Source organism: Mixophyes fleayi, chromosome 4, assembly GCF_038048845.1.
Source record: "Mixophyes fleayi isolate aMixFle1 chromosome 4, aMixFle1.hap1, whole genome shotgun sequence".
NCBI lineage: Eukaryota > Metazoa > Chordata > Amphibia > Anura > Limnodynastidae > Mixophyes > Mixophyes fleayi.
This window is the reverse complement of record NC_134405.1, coordinates 53,851,896-53,871,372: the sequence shown is the minus strand read 5'-3', so window position 1 is coordinate 53,871,372 and position 19,477 is coordinate 53,851,896. Positions and strand designations below refer to the sequence as shown.

Here is a 19,477-nt window from a genome sequence, read left to right as displayed (position 1 = left end):
CTGTGGTCAGTGATGACTGCCTAGCTCGTCCCAGGGAGCTTGTGTATATATATATATATATATATATATATATATATATATATATATATATATATATATATATATATATATATATATGTATGTATATATACACTCTGTGTTACAGAGAAAACAATACAGATGATGTGGCTTGGTTCTATAGGTCCAGGCTTCAGGAGGGTCCAATGTAATTCAGATAATAGGCCAGTTCAAACAACCCCCTCCACAGGTGGGGGTTAACATTCCAAGGTTGGGGGTCTGCTCTCCAGATGTTGACTCTGATTTTTCCGCCCTGAATCCAGTTAAAACTAGTCTATTTACATTTCACAGACAGTATTGTTTTAAACATTTATTCCCTATCATCGATAACTAAAGTATGCAATGTGCGATCCCTTTGACGAATGAACCGGACAACTGCAGATAAATAGGGGATTATAATGATACTAAACATGACATATTTCCTGTAACCTGAACCTTAAATATTAATAAAGTGTACATATAACTTTAATATATCTATATATAACTATAAACCAAATACCTTCTGCTTATAAGCAACTGTGGAATTCAACCATTATGAATATGAAATATATGAATAAATAATAGTGAGAGTGTGAGTGTATGCGTACATGTTTTATCTTGCGATCGCGCCAAGCCACGTGTTATGTGGTGTACTGATCGCAATCGCACGGTAAAACAATATTAACCAATATACTTTTGTTCATCCAATCCAATCCAAAATATGGCTTTGACAATGCACATATGTGAAGGATGGACCTCCTATTCCACCCTGTCTGTTGTGTTGCTGGGGACCGGCTGGGCATGCCTTGCTACTCTCTCTTTTCTTTATCCCAAATTGTGCCACTTTAACCGCAGCAGGCAGTGCCTGCTACCACCACTAAGCTCTTTCACCGGCACCTAGAACAGGTTCCTTCTGGGTAACTTTCACTGCTAGTGTGCCCCCTTGCTGGGCACCTGAACTGCTACCCCTGACCTCTTGGCTTCATATCAGGGTTGCTGAGGATGGTTCACCCTGGCCTATCCCACTGTCCAGAGCTGCAAGGTAGCAACATAGCAGGACCAGACTTGGATTAAAAATCAGCCCTGGCATTTAAAGAACACAGGCCCACCAGGAAAGAAACTATGTGCCGCCGCTCAGCGCCGGCGCTGATAAGGGCGTGACCACATTGTGTTGTGGCCAACATGGGGCATTGATACATACATTTTAATAAAAGATTACATTTATCACGCCCTCCCAGCCACATCACGCCATCCCCCCAGGCAGATTATGACACCGCCATCCCACTGTACTTATCTATGCTTCTGGTGCTGCTGATATCCATCAGGGTGGGAACTTACAGTAGAGTGAACAGGGAAGCTCATTGTCTCACGAGATTACCCAATCTTGTGATACCAAGAGCTTTTCGGCTTGCTCTGCAGTCTGTGTCCTATCCGGAGACTGGGAGCAGCTATCAGTTCCCATCCCCTAAAGAGAGGTGGATTAAGGCTCAGGGAGCCCAGGGTAATTAAGACAGCAGGGCCCCTATTATGTTACATGGTTATCATTTTAGACAAATACACAGGCACTACTGTTAGAAGTAGACAGCTCTGCCTTCACAAGCAGAATGTTGTGAAGCGGGACATACCTCCCAACTGTCCTTGCAGTCGGACCAAATCCTGACTAAGTAAGACAGTCTCCCAAATTCTGGACTGCCCCACCACATTCAGGACAGTTGGCAGACTGTCCTCCTCTCTCCTACCTGTCTTGGTCACTTTCACCACTTCTAGCAGTTGGATTCTTTAGCTCTGTTCCTTCTTATCTTGATCCTTTAATATTGGATGCCCTATTTTGAAAAACAATGGGTACATGAGATTTAGAAAACTCCTATCAGCCCCGGTGTTAAAACAATAGCACTCACGTTTTAAAGTTAGGCCTCCCTCCAGTCCCCACAATAATAATATTCACATTTTATAAGTAGAATTATTTCCCTTTAACCAGCTCCAACATTAAATTATCAGTATACCCATTTACTCAAAACATATTTCCCTCCCTCCAAACAGTCCCAGCAATAAATAAAATAGCATTAAAGTTTAATAAATATAACCATTTTCCACAACCATCCCCAGCAATAAATAATTCATATTCACATGTAATAAATAGCCCTCCTCCCCAAAATCAACCTCATATCTCAATTGATAGCCCTAAACCACCCCAGCATTAAATTAAATTAAAGGTTCCTTCACCTCACCTTAAATAATTAGCCCCTATCTACACTCCACCAATATATAGCCTACCTCCCTCACTATATTAAGATCCTCCCTTCCCTCACATATTATATTAAAATACTGCACGCACACTATATTTAAAATATTGCAGACACACACGCACACTAATGAACATGGCCAAACACAAACACGCACACTATATGAACATGGCCAAAAACACACAAGCACACTATATGAACATGGCCAAACACACACTATATTAACATGGGGACACACACACACACACACACACACACACACTATATTAACATGGTGGCATACTACATTAACATGGGTTCACTAACGCACACACTACATTAACAAGACCATACACTATAATAACATGGGGCCACACACACACACACTATATTAACATGGGGCCCCACACGCACACTATTTTAACATGGGGCCGCACACACACTATAAATAAAATACTGCGCGCACACATGCACACTATTTTTAAAATATTGTGGACACACACGTACACTATATGAACATGGCCAAACACACACACGCACACTATATGAACATGGCCAAACACACACAAGAACACCATATGAACATAGCCAAACACACACTATATTAACATGGCCACACACTATATTAACATGGGGCTACACACACGCTACATTAACATGGCCACACACTATATTAACATGGGGCCACACACACACACACACACACACACACACACATACACTATGTCAACATGGACACACACACACACACACTATGTCAACATGGACACAAACACACAGACTATATTAACATGGGGACACACACACAATATTAACATGTGGACACACACAGACACACTTACCTTGTTACATCCGATCCAGCCATCCGCATGACCGCCAGAGCAGCAGCACCTCCTTCCTGCGCACTGCTCAGCGAACGGAAAATCAGTGACGTGTCGCCTATGCAACTAATCACATGGGACGGCACCACGTGACGTCCCATGTGATTACTTGCATTGGGTGCACATCACTGAGTCTCCGTCTGCCGAGCAGAGCGCAGGGAGGTGCTGCAGCTCGGGCGGCCTTGTGGACCGGCCCATCTAGCCATCGGCCCTTCTGGTATTTGCCAGAAGTGCCAGATGGCCAGTCCGGCCTTGACGCAGAGTATCGGTACTGGAATGCTGGGTCCCAACCTCAGAACATCTGGATAACGGATTAGATTGTCTAATCTGTAGGTCACAGGAATTGCCGCAGGTAAGTAGGTGTCAAAACAGGATCTTGGAGCAGTAATGTTTTATTAGCTCAAGTATTCCTAATAACAGTTACAGATATTAAAATACTACATTGTCAAACAGAGCTCCTTTTTATAAAGATTCTGACACAAGTCCTGGCAGGGGATAAACCAGCCCCCTATTCCGACCAGACACCAAATTGTCTGATATCACATCAGATGATTTAACATCAGGATGTGATATTTCTCTAGACGTGAAGTTAATGCAATTTACATTAAAATTTAGCATAAAATTCACAGCAATATGTGATATCCTACATTACTTGCATCCTGAGTTTACATTGTTCAGATGGGTTCCTGTCTCTCTAACAAGAAGTGACAACATGTAACAACCTCTTGCTGGGCCTTCAGGTTAAACCAGGTTTTTGTCACTTCTGCGATGAAAAGACTTACTTAGCATTTCCTGCTTTCAGCAAACAAGACTTCCTCTGACCTGGCATAATATATTAGAAATCAATACATTTCCTATACCAAAATACACACAATATGAAAAAATACCAGTACATTTTAAATGAAATATAGTGGTGCCCTGAACCCTTAATTAAAGTAAATATCTAAAATAAGTTATTTATAAGTGATCCACCCACACAATAATGCACTGATGCTCTGGTGTATACACTTAGACTGGGCCAAGGATAAAAAAAGTACAATAAACTGTGAGAAACGGGTGATGGATAAAAAGTCCTCAGTCCAGTGGGTCCCCGTTTCATCATAGTTCCTTTATGGATTCAGAAATCATTTGGATAAAGCCAATTATACAGGTAAACATTGCAAATAACAATAGCAAGAACCACCATTATAACTCAAAATATTCAACAATTATCACCCCACAGCATTCTCCAGTACCCCAGTGATACAGCTCTCCATCTGTGAGCACGGCCAAATCTTCACTCCTATACCACATGTTATAGTCCTATCTTATTGTATCCTTGCTTTTGGCAGGATCACAGATTCCCGGAAGCTTTTTCTGTTGTTTCTGTACAGCGATCACTATTCAAATACTTTCAACGCCATAACCCCTAGGTAGCTACTCTTACCCCCAGCTGGCACCCCCAATTGGCTGTCTTTGGAGAGTGACCAGAACATCATTGGCTTAGCAGTGTTTGTCTCCAATGTATGATGCTCCCTGGAATACCTGTGATGCTGGCTCCAGGTTGTCTACTGGGGAAGAGGAAAAATAATACGTCTTTAAATTTCCATACGTAAGAACTTCACCACTTCAATATGTAATTGCCCTGTTCTCTTCCCTTGTTCACTTGTTCCAAGTGAGCGGCCAACAGAAAAGGGGTTGACGTGATTGTCCAATAAAGGTGTAATAGCAGGTAAATTCGGTATCGTTTTCTTAAATCACTTTCTGTTCTGCTGATCAATGGTCAACCCGTTTTCAGTACACACATAAAAAGATGCAGACCGGTGACTAATGGAGTGGAGAAGTTTGTAGCTGTATTTCCCTCTTGAAGTGGTAGCAGGTGTCTGACTTATAAGGGATGAATATCCCTTATAAGTATCCTTCCAAATTCTCTTCTGTTCCGATTGTCCTCAAGGAGAGGCAGGTGGAATGTGGCACCACTTACATACTTTTGGATTGGGGCACCCTTATTTAATAGGATTTGCTAGAGAAGTGGGGATGTGCAAGGAAGCCTAATACTGAGAGAATACCGGGACCTAGGAGTAACTCTTATGCCCACTCGGCCTAGCTTGTCTTCCATAAGCATCCTTATATGCTAGCTGAGGGTACCTGGTACTTCTGTGAGTTATGAATCACTTAGGCTAAACAATTGAAAAGATACAAATGTACCTTATATTTTATAATATAACTATATTTGCATACACACACACACACACATATATATATATATATATATATATATCTACTATATAAATGCCTAGTGGTGTGTGTGGGGAAAAAAAAACCAAGCTGCAGCGCCACCTGCTGGGCAGAGTTATACACTGACCTATATATTTCTTTAAGGAGAAGTGACAGTTGGGAGTGGTTGGTGGTTGCCGGGGGTGACAGTGGGGAGTTTTTAACACCCTAAGTAGCTTGATGAAGGATGTGGCGATGAAGATGAAGGATGAGGTGATGGAGAAAAATGATGAGGTGGTGACATGTGGACAAAACCACGTTAAAAAAGGGCGCTTGCGTCGGGAAGTAACGCTCTTCCCCTGAGGAGGCCTGGGCTAGGCCCAAATGCATGACAAGAACCTTTTTAACACCTTAAGTAGCTTGATTTGGCTAGAATGCATGCGTATCATGTACTGGTTAACTTGTGTGTATATATATATATATATATATATATATATATATATACACACATGAATAATAATGAATGCAGGTAGCAAAGGCTTCACCATACACAGAACATACTACAGTACTCTATCTTATATGACTTATATTCACAATATCCATTAAGCCACAATGCTCACTCCTCCGCCAGCCAGGCAGGGGCCAAGTCCTCTGTCTTCCTGCTTTCGTCAGGTGCACAAAGCAACAATGGCCACAGAGATTTCCACGAGCAGATCAACAGGCACAACCCTAGACATGTGCAACATGCATTTACCCCATTGCTGTGGCAGAAAGCCTGATCTCACCACAACCAGTCTCCGGAATAAAACGCACAGGTATCATTCCAGCAACTTATTATAAAGGGACCCCCAATTTACCACCATGTAAGGATTCACCCTGGGTGGGTATCAGATACCTTGAAGATCCAGACAAAGGGGCTGACTGGAGTGTCTCTATTCATTAACTGCAGATCCTTCTAACCTTGCTGAGAAGGCACCTGGATGTCTGCTAGGATGCCTTACAGAACAATAGGCACAAATGGGGTCAGTGTCCTTAATAAATTGAACCTAGAAGTCAACCCCTGGCTAGCTTTTTCATGTAAATGAAGCAGCAACTGTTATGGGCTTCCTGTCTGGAAGAGAATGGAGGACACATTGGGTGGATGTAACTGCCATATATGACTTCTCCATAAAGCTTGTCAGAATTACTGCCCATGCATAATTAATATATATATACAATATATATACAATATATATATATATATATATATATATATATATATATATATACTCTTCTCTCTTTACACCTCTTCCCTAGGGAAACTCATCAGCTCTTTTGGTCTCCAGTACCACCTTTATGCCGATGACACCCAACTCTACCTTTCCTCTCCCAATCTCTCTTCCTCCCTCCTCTCCAGGGTGTCTGCCTGCCTCTCTGCCATCTCCTCCTGGATGTCCTCTAGATTCCTCAAACTTAATCTCGCTAAAACCAAACTTATTCTTTTTCCTCCCGCTCATTCCCCCTCCCCTTCCGACCTTTCTATCTCTGTTCTCAACTCCTCTATTTCCCCTGTTCCTCAACTTCGCTGCCTCGGTGTCATCCTTGACTCCTCTCTCTCTTTTGCTCCTCACATTCTCTCTCTCGCCAAAACCTGCCGCTTCCAGCTGCGGAATATCGCACGCATTCGGCCCTTCCTCTCCCAAGATGCCACTAAGGCTCTTGTCCACGCTCTTATCATCTCCCGCTTATACCACTGCAACCTCCTCCTTACCGGCCTCCCCAGCACTCATCTCGCTCCCCTTCGCTCTGTACTCAATGCAGCCGCTCGGCTCATTTTCCTTTCTCGCCGCTCCTCTTCTGTCTCCCCCCTATACCAATCCCTTCACTGGCTCCCCTTCCCCTACAGAATAGTGTTCAAGCTCCTCACACTTACTTTTAAGGCCCTCTCCAACTACACTGCTCCCTACATCTCAAACCTCATTTCCATCCACGCTCCATCCCGCCCTCTGCGTTCGGCTAATGACCGTCGCCTCACCTCCCCCCTGGTTACCTCCTCCCATGCTCGCATCCAAGACTTCTCCCGCGCTGCCCCCCTCCACTGGAACCAGCTCCCCCGCTCCATCAGAACATCCCCCAACTTGTCCAGCTTCAAACGGGCCTTAAAAACCCACCTCTTCCTCAAAGCCTTCCAGTCCCCCACCTAACCGACCTCCTTCCAGCCTCCCACCTACCGCCCTCCCTATCCTGCCCTCCTCCTGCCTCCCTCCTCGTCATTCTCCTCTCCCCCCTCTCCCTCTCTGCGTTCTCCTCCTTTCCTCCTCCTACCCTTGTGTCTCTGTCCGTCCTACCCTCCCCTTAGATTGTATGCTCCTCCTTCTCCTCCTGTTCTCCACCACCTTAACTCTGCTCTCCAGCTCCTTGTCTCCTCCGTGAGGTCCTCCTGCCCTTCTGCCCCTCTAGCTTCACCGCTGGGGGCTCTCACCTTTCATCTAGCTGTACTTTGAGCTTCTGAGTTACTGTGCTTTTTGTTAACTGTACCGTGCTGTCTCACCCTGTATCGTGTTTCTGTATGTTCCTGTACGGCGCTACGGATACCTAGTGGCGCCTTATAAATAAAAATTAATAATAATAATTATATATATATATATATATTGGCAAAAAACAGGGATACTCTGCACTCTCCAAACACATAACTAATGCTGTACTAAAAGCTTTTCTATATTACAAACAGGGAATGTTAGTTCCACATATTGCAATATATGTTAAGCTGACCAACTCTCGCCAAAGTCTTCCCATTCTGGTCAGTCCTAAAATGATTTTATGCTATGCTATTTTATCTGGGCTTAAGGCTTACCTGCACACAGCTTTTAAATGCAAGTCTTTCCCAAGCACTAGCAACCATGGGAGACCTGGGACTCACCTGACACAAGTTGGAATTAATTAATGTAAAGAATGGGTTGCAAGAGTCATGGGACTTACATTGTATAAACAAAAACAGACATAGATCCTCTGCACTCTCCATGTACAGACTGGGGTGCAAGAGGGGGTTGCCAACATTGTATTGACAATTTATACAATGTGGGCAACCCCCTCTTCCACCCCAGTCTGTTTTTGTGTGTATATATATATATATATATATATATATATATATATATATATATAAATATATAAATATATACATAAAATAATGTTGAATGAAGCATGAGACCTCCTGTTTTGTATCCGTAAATTCTGGAAGCACTGCCAAGAACCAGTTAGCTGTGCATTTGACATTCAGAAAGAGGATAATCATAATCAAAGTCTTTAAGTGCAGGCTGCTTGTGCATTTAAACCCTTGGTGTATTTTCTACCTACAAATGGGTAAATAACTACCCATTCTTCCGTTCACAGGAATGTCCGTTCAGGGTACCCAGGTGTTTTATCAGTGTACATTTCCTCATTTACTTTAATAGGCGTTTAGGCTCTTTTACAGTGAACATTTCATAACACTATACAAAATTACTTTGATTACGACCCATGGTAAAATGTTATAATCTGAGCAGCAGCATTATTAATGATGAGAGGAGATTCCCTGAGATTTACTCCTTATTGATCAATGCCAATACTCTGCTCTCATCACAGAAAAGTGTGGGGAAGAGTCTCCGAGTTAGGCATGAATAACTACCAGCTAACATGACCATGAGTTTAAAAGTGACAAGACAATGGTAAGTAGACAATGGTAAGTAGAGGCAGGGAAGTCAAAAACTCCTCTAGAAGGTTACTAATGAGGATAATTTTGCACTCTAACTTTTGGGAGCCGCTAACACTAAAGACTTCCCGAGTGATGTCTGACAGTCCATCAGGAATTATAACCTCCAACAAGCTTGAAAGCAAATTGATCCCGAATATGTACGTTGCATCACCCTTTAAGCCCCTCTTCTGGGTCTCTTGGTCCAGAAGGGGATGGGAACAAGTGGAGACATTTGTCCCAGTATGAGGATTGGAGGGCACTATCTTGCGGAGAGTACCAGTAAGTTTGTTGTGCCCTCACGTGCCCAAGGTCTCCCTGAAGTCTGTAGTAGTGAATGATTAAACAATGGAGCCAGCAATTGTCACACAATTCAATATAATCCAAGAAAATGTCTCTAAATCCAAGATAATCATAAAATGAACCCGTTATTGTTTTTTTATTTCTAGAAATGCTAACCTGCAGCCTGGGATTTTTGGCTCCTGGAATCTGGCCGTTAGTGTCCAAAATACTGCAGTTCATACTATAAGCAATACGTCACTGTACCGGTGTAATGTGCTACAAAACAAGACTAAATACAATAGTAAGTGACCATGCTGCTTTAAGCTAGGTACACACTACAGATTTTTCCACCAACTTTTTATGTCGATCGATTTTACATGCGATCGATGTTCCGATCGCTCGGTTCATGGACTGCATACACACTAGCCTTGTTTAGGACGATAAAGGGAAGAGCGGACGTCCCTTTAGCGACTTTTTACAGCCATGTTGTGGTGAGCAATGACTGTAATTTCGTACTCACTGTTGTGGATCGGTTGGAAGTTTATACACACTTCACAACGGAAACGAGATTGGAACGAAAATATAAAACGGTACAACCAACCAAATGAGGCGATAATCGTCCATTTGGGCAGACTTTCGACCATTGTGTCACTGCACACACTGACCCGACTTTTGAACGAGCGGTCGTATGTCGGCTGATTGAGCCGATTATTGGACGACAACCGTGTAGTGTGTACCCAGCTTTAGAACTGAAGATATAACACTGTGATACTGCAACCCCTTTGTACTCCATATGGCAAGATTTATGGTACTTTATTACTGATGAGAGAGGGTCCCTAGGAGGGACAACCTTTACTGACCCTACTCTCATATAAAAATATAGAACTACAAGTGTTGGCAAAAGAGGATGTCAAGTTGCCTTTGTTTTTCAATGTGCCCAGCACCCTGCTCTTGCCACACCAGCCTCTCTTCACAATAAAGATGGCAATTTAGTTCCAAGACAAGAGTGCCATAAAGTTGTTTGGATTGGGAGCAGAGACAACCTGCCTGTGCTAACCACCCGGGTGTACAAGAGTCCTGATCCTCTTTATGTCGTTCAATATGCAGCCTGCTCTGTACAGAGTGTGACAAAGAGCATCTTTTTTATGACAAGTGCCAGGTGGAGAGAGAAGAGCCCCGATGGGCCATTTTAGCCTTGTAGAAACGGGGAGATGTGTCACATGCCGGGCAGATCCGACGGGGTATTGGTGAGCTTCCAGCGGGGATTCCTGGCTTCCTTAGCAGCACCTAGTCCAGCAATGACCATAAAGGGTTAGGAGAGACCTTGGAGGACGGTTGTGGTGCAGAGAACCAGCTCGCTCGTCTTCTTATATCGTATAAAAGTCTCTTTTCCTCGGTCACAGAAACACAACGTACGAGGAAAGCTCCCCTTACACTCAGACAGGGAAGGGTTTACGTGTCTGATATCCGCCAATAGAAACACAGAGCGGACTGTGCACACCAGCCAATCACAGCGCAGCCGGCAGTGTATATAAGAGACTTCTGCCGCCCTCTATGGATAGTTCTTTTCTATTTGTGTACTTGTAGTGAAGATGGCAGAAACCGCACCAGTCGCCGCTGAGTCTGTTCCTCTATCAGAGGGCGCCGGCAAGAAGAAGAGACAGCCGAAGAAAGCAGCAGGAGGAGCCAAGAAGAGCCCCAAACCCTCTGGTCCTAAAGTGTCCGAGCTGATCCTGAAAGCCGTGTCCGCCTCCAAAGAGCGCAGCGGGGTTTCTCTTGCCGCTTTGAAGAAGGCTCTGGCTGCCGGAGGTTACGATGTGGAAAAGAATAACACCCGCGTCAAACTGGCTGTGAAAGGTTTGGTGAGCAAAGAAACCCTCATCCAGGTGAAAGGCAGCGGCGCTTCCGGCTCCTTCAAGCTGAATAAGAAGCAGCTGGAGAGCAAAGAGAAGGCGGCCAAGAAGTCTGTGCAGCCCAAGAAGCCGGCGGCAAAGAAAGTGGCCAAATCCCCTAAGAAGCCCAAGAAAGCTCCGAGTGCGGCCAAGAGCCCGAAGAAGGTGAAGAAGCCAACGGCGTCTGCCGCAAAAAGCCCGAAGAAGGCTGCCAAGAGCCCGGCTAAGAAGGCGGCTAAGCCCAAAAGTACCAAGAGCCAGGCTAAGAAAGCGGCTAAACCTAAAGCTGCCAAGAGCCCGGCTAAGAAAGCGGCTAAACCTAAAGCTGCCAAGAGCCCGGCTAAAAAGGCGGCTAAGCCCAAAGCTACCAAGAGTCCGGCTAAGAAAGCTGCGGCAAAGAAGTGATGGAAGAGCCGCAGCCTGATCTTTCTTAACTCCCCCCAAAGGCTCTTTTCAGAGCCACCCACCCTCTCACGATAGAGCTGTATGCACACGATATGATCTATAAGGGGGAAACACGGGAGTGAGGGGTATGTATTAGGTAACCATATACGGTCTCCAATCCTTACACTCAACCACATTTTCTGCCATAACCTTGGGTATTGCTGTGAAGAGGCAAATGTGACTTCATAGCAATATTACAGTAAGTCTGCAAACTCATGCGCTGGATTTTAAATCTAGACAAATGACTGATTGGTCTGTTGACTACACAGAAAACCACCGTTTCTCCTGCAACAGCTCCTGATAATCATTATTGTGTATTGCAAACGCTGGTGGTTACAGTGCAGTCTATAACATGATCGATCTGATTGCATATAGATTCTTCAAAGGTCACTGACATTCTCGGCAGTCTTAACCGTATTGGAACTCTCAGGAACGCAGAGTTCTCACGACGCCAGCAGTCTTTTAATTGATTCTATCCGGTATACCCACTGTCATAATGGAGAATATGCAAACTTTAACCCCTTGCATTACACCTGCAGTAGGTAACCATCTTTCCTGGCACACATTGTGAACAACTTTGGCACAAAGGATAAATAGCATTGCCGACAATACTTATGTCTCTTGGGGAATACGGTTTATTCACTCTTTTACTCATAATTGTTGCAAAAATAGAATGCAAAATAAATCTTCACTTTGATACTCTATTTGTTAGAGACAGTTAAATGTATCCGTAAATTCCTTAACTAGAAGTGGAGAATTAAACATATCGGGATAACGAGGGCAAAGTTTCCCTCAGTGACCACATGAGGTCGCTCTTCGGTCAGATTAGTGTGGTTACCAACTTCCAATTTCTGATGTTTTGTAGGAAAGAGCCAAGAATTCAAAGCGTGTTCAATTTATAAACATGAAAAAAAGAAATATACAAATTCTATGAAATGTTGTATAATAAATGTTAATGGACAAGGGTTATTACCACATTTATATTTACGTTTCTTTATGTGCACCATATAGATCAACTTGTACACCTGCATTTTCCACATCATTAAAAGTACGAATAGACCATTCAGGAAATTAATTGTTAAATGAAGTCCGGATGAAGAGCCAGATTATAGTCCCAAATCACTTGTCAGCAGCCTAGTATAGTTACAGCACAAACCACAATAATTACAGCCCGATTAGTGAGAAGATGGGTGGCTCTTAGAAGAGCCTTTGTGTTCATGTAGGACAGAGAATATTACTTGGCGCTGGTGTACTTGGTGACGGCCTTAGTGCCCTCGGACACGGCATGCTTGGCCAGCTCTCCCGGCAGCAGCAAGCGTACGGCGGTCTGGATCTCCCGGGAGGTGATGGTGGAGCGCTTGTTATAATGAGCCAGGCGGGAAGCTTCCCCAGCGATGCGCTCAAAGATATCATTAACAAAGGAGTTCATGATGCCCATAGCCTTAGAGGAGATACCGGTATCGGGGTGCACCTGCTTCAGTACCTTGTACACGTAGATGGCGTAACTCTCCTTCCTGGTCTTCCTACGCTTCTTCCCATCTTTCTTCTGGGTCTTGGTCACCGCTTTCTTGGAGCCTTTCTTAGCAGCAGGCGCTGACTTCGCTGGATCAGGCATTATCAGTTCTTTCCCTCTACACACGATGCTGAAAAACTGTTTCTAAACGCCGTCAGATCTGCTTTATTTATAGGCAGCGCATGCAAATGAGGAATCACGATTTATTGGACAAATTTATCATGTGACGGGCGGTGTATTCATAACTCCACCCTTCACTTCCTGACTGGTCTGCGCATGAACCTGAGCGGCATTAGTTAGTGAAAAGCGGACCAATCACAGAGGAAGCTGTTTGTCCCTTCCAAGTATATGAAGGAAGGAGACGAGCAGAATTACTTATATTACAGTGCTAGTATATTAGGCTGAGCTGAACATGTCTGGAAGAGGGAAACAAGGCGGTAAGACCCGGGCTAAGGCCAAGACTCGCTCATCTCGGGCCGGTCTGCAGTTTCCTGTCGGTCGCGTTCACCGTCTACTGAGGAAGGGAAACTATGCGCAGCGTGTGGGAGCCGGAGCCCCGGTGTATATGGCCGCAGTACTCGAGTACCTGACGGCTGAGATTCTGGAGCTGGCCGGGAACGCCGCCCGTGATAACAAGAAGACCCGTATCATCCCCCGCCACCTGCAGCTCGCCGTGCGCAACGATGAGGAGCTCAATAAGCTGCTCGGTGGGGTGACCATCGCCCAGGGAGGTGTCCTGCCCAACATCCAGGCCGTGCTGCTGCCCAAGAAGACCGAGAGCCACAAGCCGGCCAAGAGCAAGTGATTTGCCGCTGGATATTTCCACTAAAGAACCGACGTCCCTATAACACAAAGGCTCTTCTCAGAGCCACCCACGTTTTCCTATAGGAGCTGATTACAATGCGGTTGTTTCTTTCACAGCAGTTTATTTCACTAGTAAACCCGGCCAGAACTTTTATCACCACTTTGGGTAGATAAGTGAGATTATGTACAGGGACGATCTTTGTGGGGAACAACTAATGTTAATAGCTCGTTCAGTAGGATAACGTGGCTGAGAAAATCCGTCAGTATCTATACATACACACACTAGTTTATGCCATTCGTGCGGGTGGTTGAAACTAGTTGAGTACAACCTTAGTTTTCTCGAAAATAAATAAAAAATAATGTTAAGTAGGTAGGAGAATCAGTGTGTGCAAACAGCAACTGACGAAATGCACGTTGTGCTGAGAATACAGGCTGAGCTGCTGCTTTGGATCCCCATAAATGATCGAATACCGACCCGTGTCTTATACCAGTTATTACTTTAGAGAAATAATTGATAACATACACAGATCAATGCCAGAGCTCGTTTAGAAGGATTTGGTGGCTCTGAAAAGAGCCTTTGTGTTATGTATGTAGATGTACGGATTATCTTACGCCCTCTCCCCGCGGATTCTGCGGGCCAGCTGGATGTCCTTGGGCATGATGGTCACCCTCTTGGCGTGGATGGCGCAGAGGTTGGTGTCCTCGAAGAGCCCCACCAGGTAAGCTTCGCTGGCCTCTTGCAGGGCCATGACTGCCGAGCTCTGGAAGCGCAGGTCGGTCTTGAAGTCCTGGGCGATCTCCCGCACCAGACGCTGGAAGGGCAACTTGCGGATCAGCAGCTCAGTGGATTTCTGGTAGCGGCGGATCTCTCGGAGAGCAACTGTCCCGGGACGGTAACGATGCGGCTTCTTCACGCCGCCGGTAGCAGGGGCGCTCTTCCGGGCGGCTTTAGTTGCCAGCTGCTTGCGGGGAGCTTTCCCTCCGGTAGACTTGCGGGCGGTCTGCTTGGTCCTGGCCATTGTTCTACGACAAGTGTGTACTAGTAACTGAAGAAAAGCTGCTTAACCAACTTTATTTATACAAAGTGCTGCGCTGTCATTGGATGATTTAAGGTCGCCTTTCATCCTCATTGGTTTAATCAGCTCGCTGCATGTTTCAAAAAGTCCGCCAATAATCTTTATTGTTTTTTTTGTTATTTTTTATATAAGCCATCTGACAGGATGAGGAATTAAATGATAACAATTAATACAAACGGTATTTTCATGTTTCAGTAATGATTATTACGATTTAACAGAACCGGGAAGTATTTCCTAGTATTTCAGCGGGAAGAAATAACAAGTAGATACACATACTTACCACACGGTGGTGATATTGCGTCACAATCTACAATACAGTACTAGGAGCTAAACATCCCACGTTCAATATATACTCCCCCGCCCCACTCCTTCTATTTTATTCTTCTACAGTATAGCATCACTTTTTGATAGTGGCATAATTACTTGTTTTAAATGATCAATCTGATGTAACTATCACATAGGTCGTCTCTATTATTCCTGTTATAGTCAATTGAAAATACAATGTGACACAGAGCAATAGATGACATTAGCTCAGGGACTTTATAATGTGCCCTTGTTGGAACACTTGGAGTATTGGGTGTCACAATATGCAGCACCCACAGGCTATTTGCCAGGATCTAGAGGAGTTTACCAACAGCAACTCCTGCACCAAGTCTTCTCTCACTGAGTTTCTTTTAGCCTCTCAACCCCTACAGTACCGAAAAATCTATAAACATATATAGATGCGCCAAAGGAGTGTTTAATTTTGAAAAACAATGGCAAAGTTCATCTGATATCAAACCAATTTTCTTAAAACAAAGGACAAAAATGTCTGTAAGATGTAAAAATACAATATAAATGCTAGGTAATCTAAAATCAAATTATTTATACCCAAAATCCCACCTGGGGTAAGTGTAATAAACAATGTGCGTGGATAAAGCATATCATGCACAGGTGATAATTATGCTCCTGGAACCTGAATGAGAATACCTTATGATTGAAGAACAAGATGAAAGTGAATGGCCAGTTCACTTGTAAGTACTTATATGAATGTCAATGTGTTCCAAAAGTTTTCTAAAAACAGAACATGAATACATCTTACATGTGGAAAAGTGCCTTTAGAGCGATCTCACCAGGAGGTTAACAGCGGGCTGTTGGGGAAGACTCTCCCTTTGTGTAGCTCATACAACTGAACAGACTCGGACTCCAAGCTGCTGGTCCCTCCATAGGAACAATAATCTAGTCTTATCATGCTCTCCTCAATTAAGGCTGACAACCTCCTGATTCAGAGCTTGTGGGCAGTTTGAAGAAGGATTCTCCCCCTCTACAATTCCTGCAGCCAAATACAGTTGTTCGATTCACAGTTCCTCTATAATGATGTACTTATTAGAGAGAATATTTCTCAAAAGTTGATAGAAACATTGATGTCCAGGTTAAAAGAATGTTAAAATTCCACATATGTCTGTCTGATTCGGAATAAATATCCACTAACGCGTTTCGTCAGTCTGTTTCTGACTATGTCAAAGATACTTTGTGGTCACTCGTTGGGGTCCAATTATATATACAACCTGCTGCAATTAGTACAGCTGTAGCAGTCATTTAGGTCAACACCTAAGATCGTTCGTAGCACACATATATTTTATGGCACAGCAAAATGTAAAAATATTGGGCTGCTTATGGGTGGAAGATTCACCCCCAGCAGCAGCAACAGCAGCAGCAGTGGGACTAATGCTCAAGAATTCTTCAGAGGAATCAATTATAATGCAGGAGTCATCGAGCCTTACGAAGTTGGATGCAGGGCTAACACCTATCACTACTGAGGATATTGATGAGGACAATGTTGTGGGTGTAGATTGCAGGAGTCGGGATGTAGGTGAGAGAAGGGTCCTAGCTGATGACGGACTGCTTGTTATTATTTTTCTTTCAGCTTTTCCCAACACCTTGCCATGAACTTGCGTCAAATGGCGTAACATGGATGAGGTTCCAAGATGGTTAAGGTCCCTCCCTCGACTGAATGTGGCTTTACATACACTACAATTGGCTAGACAACTGTTGTCAGGATTTGGGTAGAAATAATTTCACACATAAGAAGTGGCTTTTTTTGGTCTTATGTCCAGGCATGACAATGGTCTTCTTCTTGTCACCTGCCAGAACTGCTTCCACTGGTGCAGGACTTACACAAACAACCTCATCATCATCAACACCCTCTTTAGCACCCTCGTCAGCTACATAAATATCCCCCTCATCCTCCAATTCCAAAGTGGCATCCTCAATTGGTGTATCGCCAGCTACACTTGGGCTGTTCAGGTACACATCAGTAGAAATGCTGAAAGGGCCCTTCTTTATGGGTACACTATTAGAATGGTCACGATTGCACATACCACTCGTGGATGGACTCTCCTCAGGGATTGGTGTAATTTCTGATTCTGAACATACATTTTCCTCTAATGCCTTACTGTTATCTTGCAGCTCGGCTTTCACACGTAACAGTAGTTGTGCACCACTTTTGGACTCTGAATTACTTGTTCCTGTTTGGTCACGAGTGACCTTACAAAAAGAAGCCTCAGTAACATTTTTAAATCACGCACTAATAGAGAAAGGCGAAGGCCTCATTCTTTCTTTGCCACTGCGTGTGTAAAATGGCATGTTGGCAATTTCTTTTTATGGGCAATTAACTTTTCCTGTATTACAGCTCTTTTTCTCTTCAACACAGTAAAAGGTGTTTTTTTCTGTGATTTTTTCCCTAACTTCAAAAGACTATGTACTTTTACATAGGCTTTACCAGATGATTTACAGGGAAGACTACCATCAGGACTGGTGGCAGAAGCAGCTTGCTGCTCCTATTCATGTGTGTACTGCTGTGTCTCCATTTTAATAAGACCCAAAACACTTTGTAGTGCAAATTCAGAAATATATAGTGCTGCTATATTAGAATTTCAACAGTCAGCAAATCGTTTTTTTTTAGAAGGGGGAAATATAACACCCCAAACCCTTTGTAGTGTAAATTAGGAACAATGCCTCCTCTATACTCTCTATACTTCTCTCTTCCTGCTCTATTCCTCTGACCTAACACTCCCCTGTCCCTCTCTCAAATGGCGCTAGATCGCCGTGGAGGCGGCTATTTATTCATTCTAAAACTCGCAAGATCCGACGGCGTCACAATGACGTTTTGCCTCGTTTTGGAATCCGAATAGGAGCCGGAGTACCGAGTCGACTCGGCTCGGTACTCGGATTCCGGAAGTTCGGGCGTTTTCGGTTCTCGGGGACCCGAGCCCGCACATCTCTAGTATAAATAGTAACAGAAAAATATGTGCCTTCCAGCAGTTGTCTCCACTCCTCTAGTGCTAGTTTTATGGCAAGTAATTCCCGGTCTCTAATAGCATAGTTCTTTTCAGCAGAAGATAATTTTTGGAAGAAGACTCCACAAGGGTAAATTTTCCCATTAGAGGAACTTTGAGGCAAGATAGTCCCAAATCCAATGGAGGATGCATCTACTTCCAGAAGGAAGGGGAAAGTAGTGTCGGGCTGTTGCAAAACTGTTGCATAATTAAAGGCTTATTTTAGTAAAGCAAAGGCCATTACTGCCTCGTTAGGCCAGTTTTAGAATCAGCTGATTTTTAAGTCAAGGCTGTAATGGGCGCAACAAGAGAAGAAAATCCCCAAATAAAGTGACGATAATAATTAGGGAACCCTATAAAACGCTGAGTTGTTTTGAGACAGACAGGCTGGGGCTATTTCAAGATAGCCTTGAGTTTCTCGGGGTCCACTTGAGATCCGGAACCAGAGATCACATACCGAAGAAAATGAAGCTGTTCTCTCTCCAAAACACATTTTTCTAATTTACAAAAAAAAGTGATATTGTCGAAGCTGAGTGAGAACGGCAGCCACATGTTCACGATGAGATCTTAAATCAGAAGAGTAGATGAGAATATCATCCAGATATATATCCACAAACTGATAGAGCATATCTTGAAAGACCTTATTCATAAAAATTTGGAAAACAGTGAGTGAATTACACAGCTTGAAAGGCATCACCGTATACGCAAAGTGGCCATCAAGGTTGTTAAAGTCTGTTTTCTATTTGTTGCCTTTTTTAATCCGACTCAAATTATAAGCTCCCCTTAGATCTAATTTTGTGAAGATGGAAGCTCCTTTTATCCTGTCAAAGAGTTCCAAGATCAGGAGCAGTGGGTACCTGTTTTTAACAGTGATGGAATTGAGACCCCTATAATCAATGCAAGGGCAAAGCCCTCCATCTTTCTTATTGACGAAAAGAACTATGCCCCGGCAGGGGAGGTAGATATCCATATGAAGCCTCTCTTTAGGTTGTCCTCAATGTAGGTAGACATGGCCTGGGATTCAGGTAAGAAGAGAGGATAGACGCGATCATGTGGAGGAGTCTTGCCAGTTAACAACTCTATAGCACAATCCAAAGCCCGATGAAGG

The 19,477-nt window shown here is 43.8% G+C and overlaps 4 protein-coding genes across 4 annotated transcripts; 2 read left to right on the top strand and 2 right to left on the bottom strand.

Annotated features, from left to right (window-relative positions):
• Positions 1-10,915: 10,915 nt before the first annotated feature.
• LOC142149841 (histone H1-like) lies at positions 10,916-11,929 on the top strand. Its single transcript, XM_075205144.1, has one exon. The coding sequence runs from the start codon at positions 10,916-10,918 to the stop codon at positions 11,618-11,620; it is 705 nt and encodes a 234-aa protein (XP_075061245.1). The 3' UTR covers positions 11,621-11,929.
• Positions 11,930-12,653: 724 nt separating this feature from the next.
• LOC142149840 (histone H2B 1.1-like) lies at positions 12,654-13,294 on the bottom strand. Its single transcript, XM_075205143.1, has one exon. It carries the CDS (start codon positions 13,272-13,274, stop codon positions 12,894-12,896), a length of 381 nt encoding a protein of 126 aa, XP_075061244.1. The 5' UTR covers positions 13,275-13,294; the 3' UTR covers positions 12,654-12,893.
• A 290-nt stretch (positions 13,295-13,584) lies between these two features.
• On the top strand, positions 13,585-14,044 carry LOC142149839 (histone H2A type 2-B). Its single transcript, XM_075205142.1, has one exon. It carries the CDS (start codon positions 13,585-13,587, stop codon positions 13,975-13,977), a length of 393 nt encoding a protein of 130 aa, XP_075061243.1. The 3' UTR covers positions 13,978-14,044.
• Positions 14,045-14,584: 540 nt separating this feature from the next.
• LOC142150673 (histone H3) lies at positions 14,585-14,995 on the bottom strand. The gene has a single exon (XM_075205868.1). The coding sequence runs from the start codon at positions 14,993-14,995 to the stop codon at positions 14,585-14,587; it is 411 nt and encodes a 136-aa protein (XP_075061969.1).
• Positions 14,996-19,477: the final 4,482 nt, after the last annotated feature.

What these genes read in the sequence shown, in the direction of transcription:
- LOC142149840 (XM_075205143.1), bottom strand. Translation starts at nt 13,274, where the DNA reads ATGCCTGATCCAGCGAAGTCAGCGCCTGCTGCTAAGAAAGGCTCCAAG.
- LOC142149839 (XM_075205142.1), top strand. Translation starts at nt 13,585, where the DNA reads ATGTCTGGAAGAGGGAAACAAGGCGGTAAGACCCGGGCTAAGGCCAAG.
- LOC142149841 (XM_075205144.1), top strand. Translation starts at nt 10,916, where the DNA reads ATGGCAGAAACCGCACCAGTCGCCGCTGAGTCTGTTCCTCTATCAGAG.
- LOC142150673 (XM_075205868.1), bottom strand. Translation starts at nt 14,995, where the DNA reads ATGGCCAGGACCAAGCAGACCGCCCGCAAGTCTACCGGAGGGAAAGCT.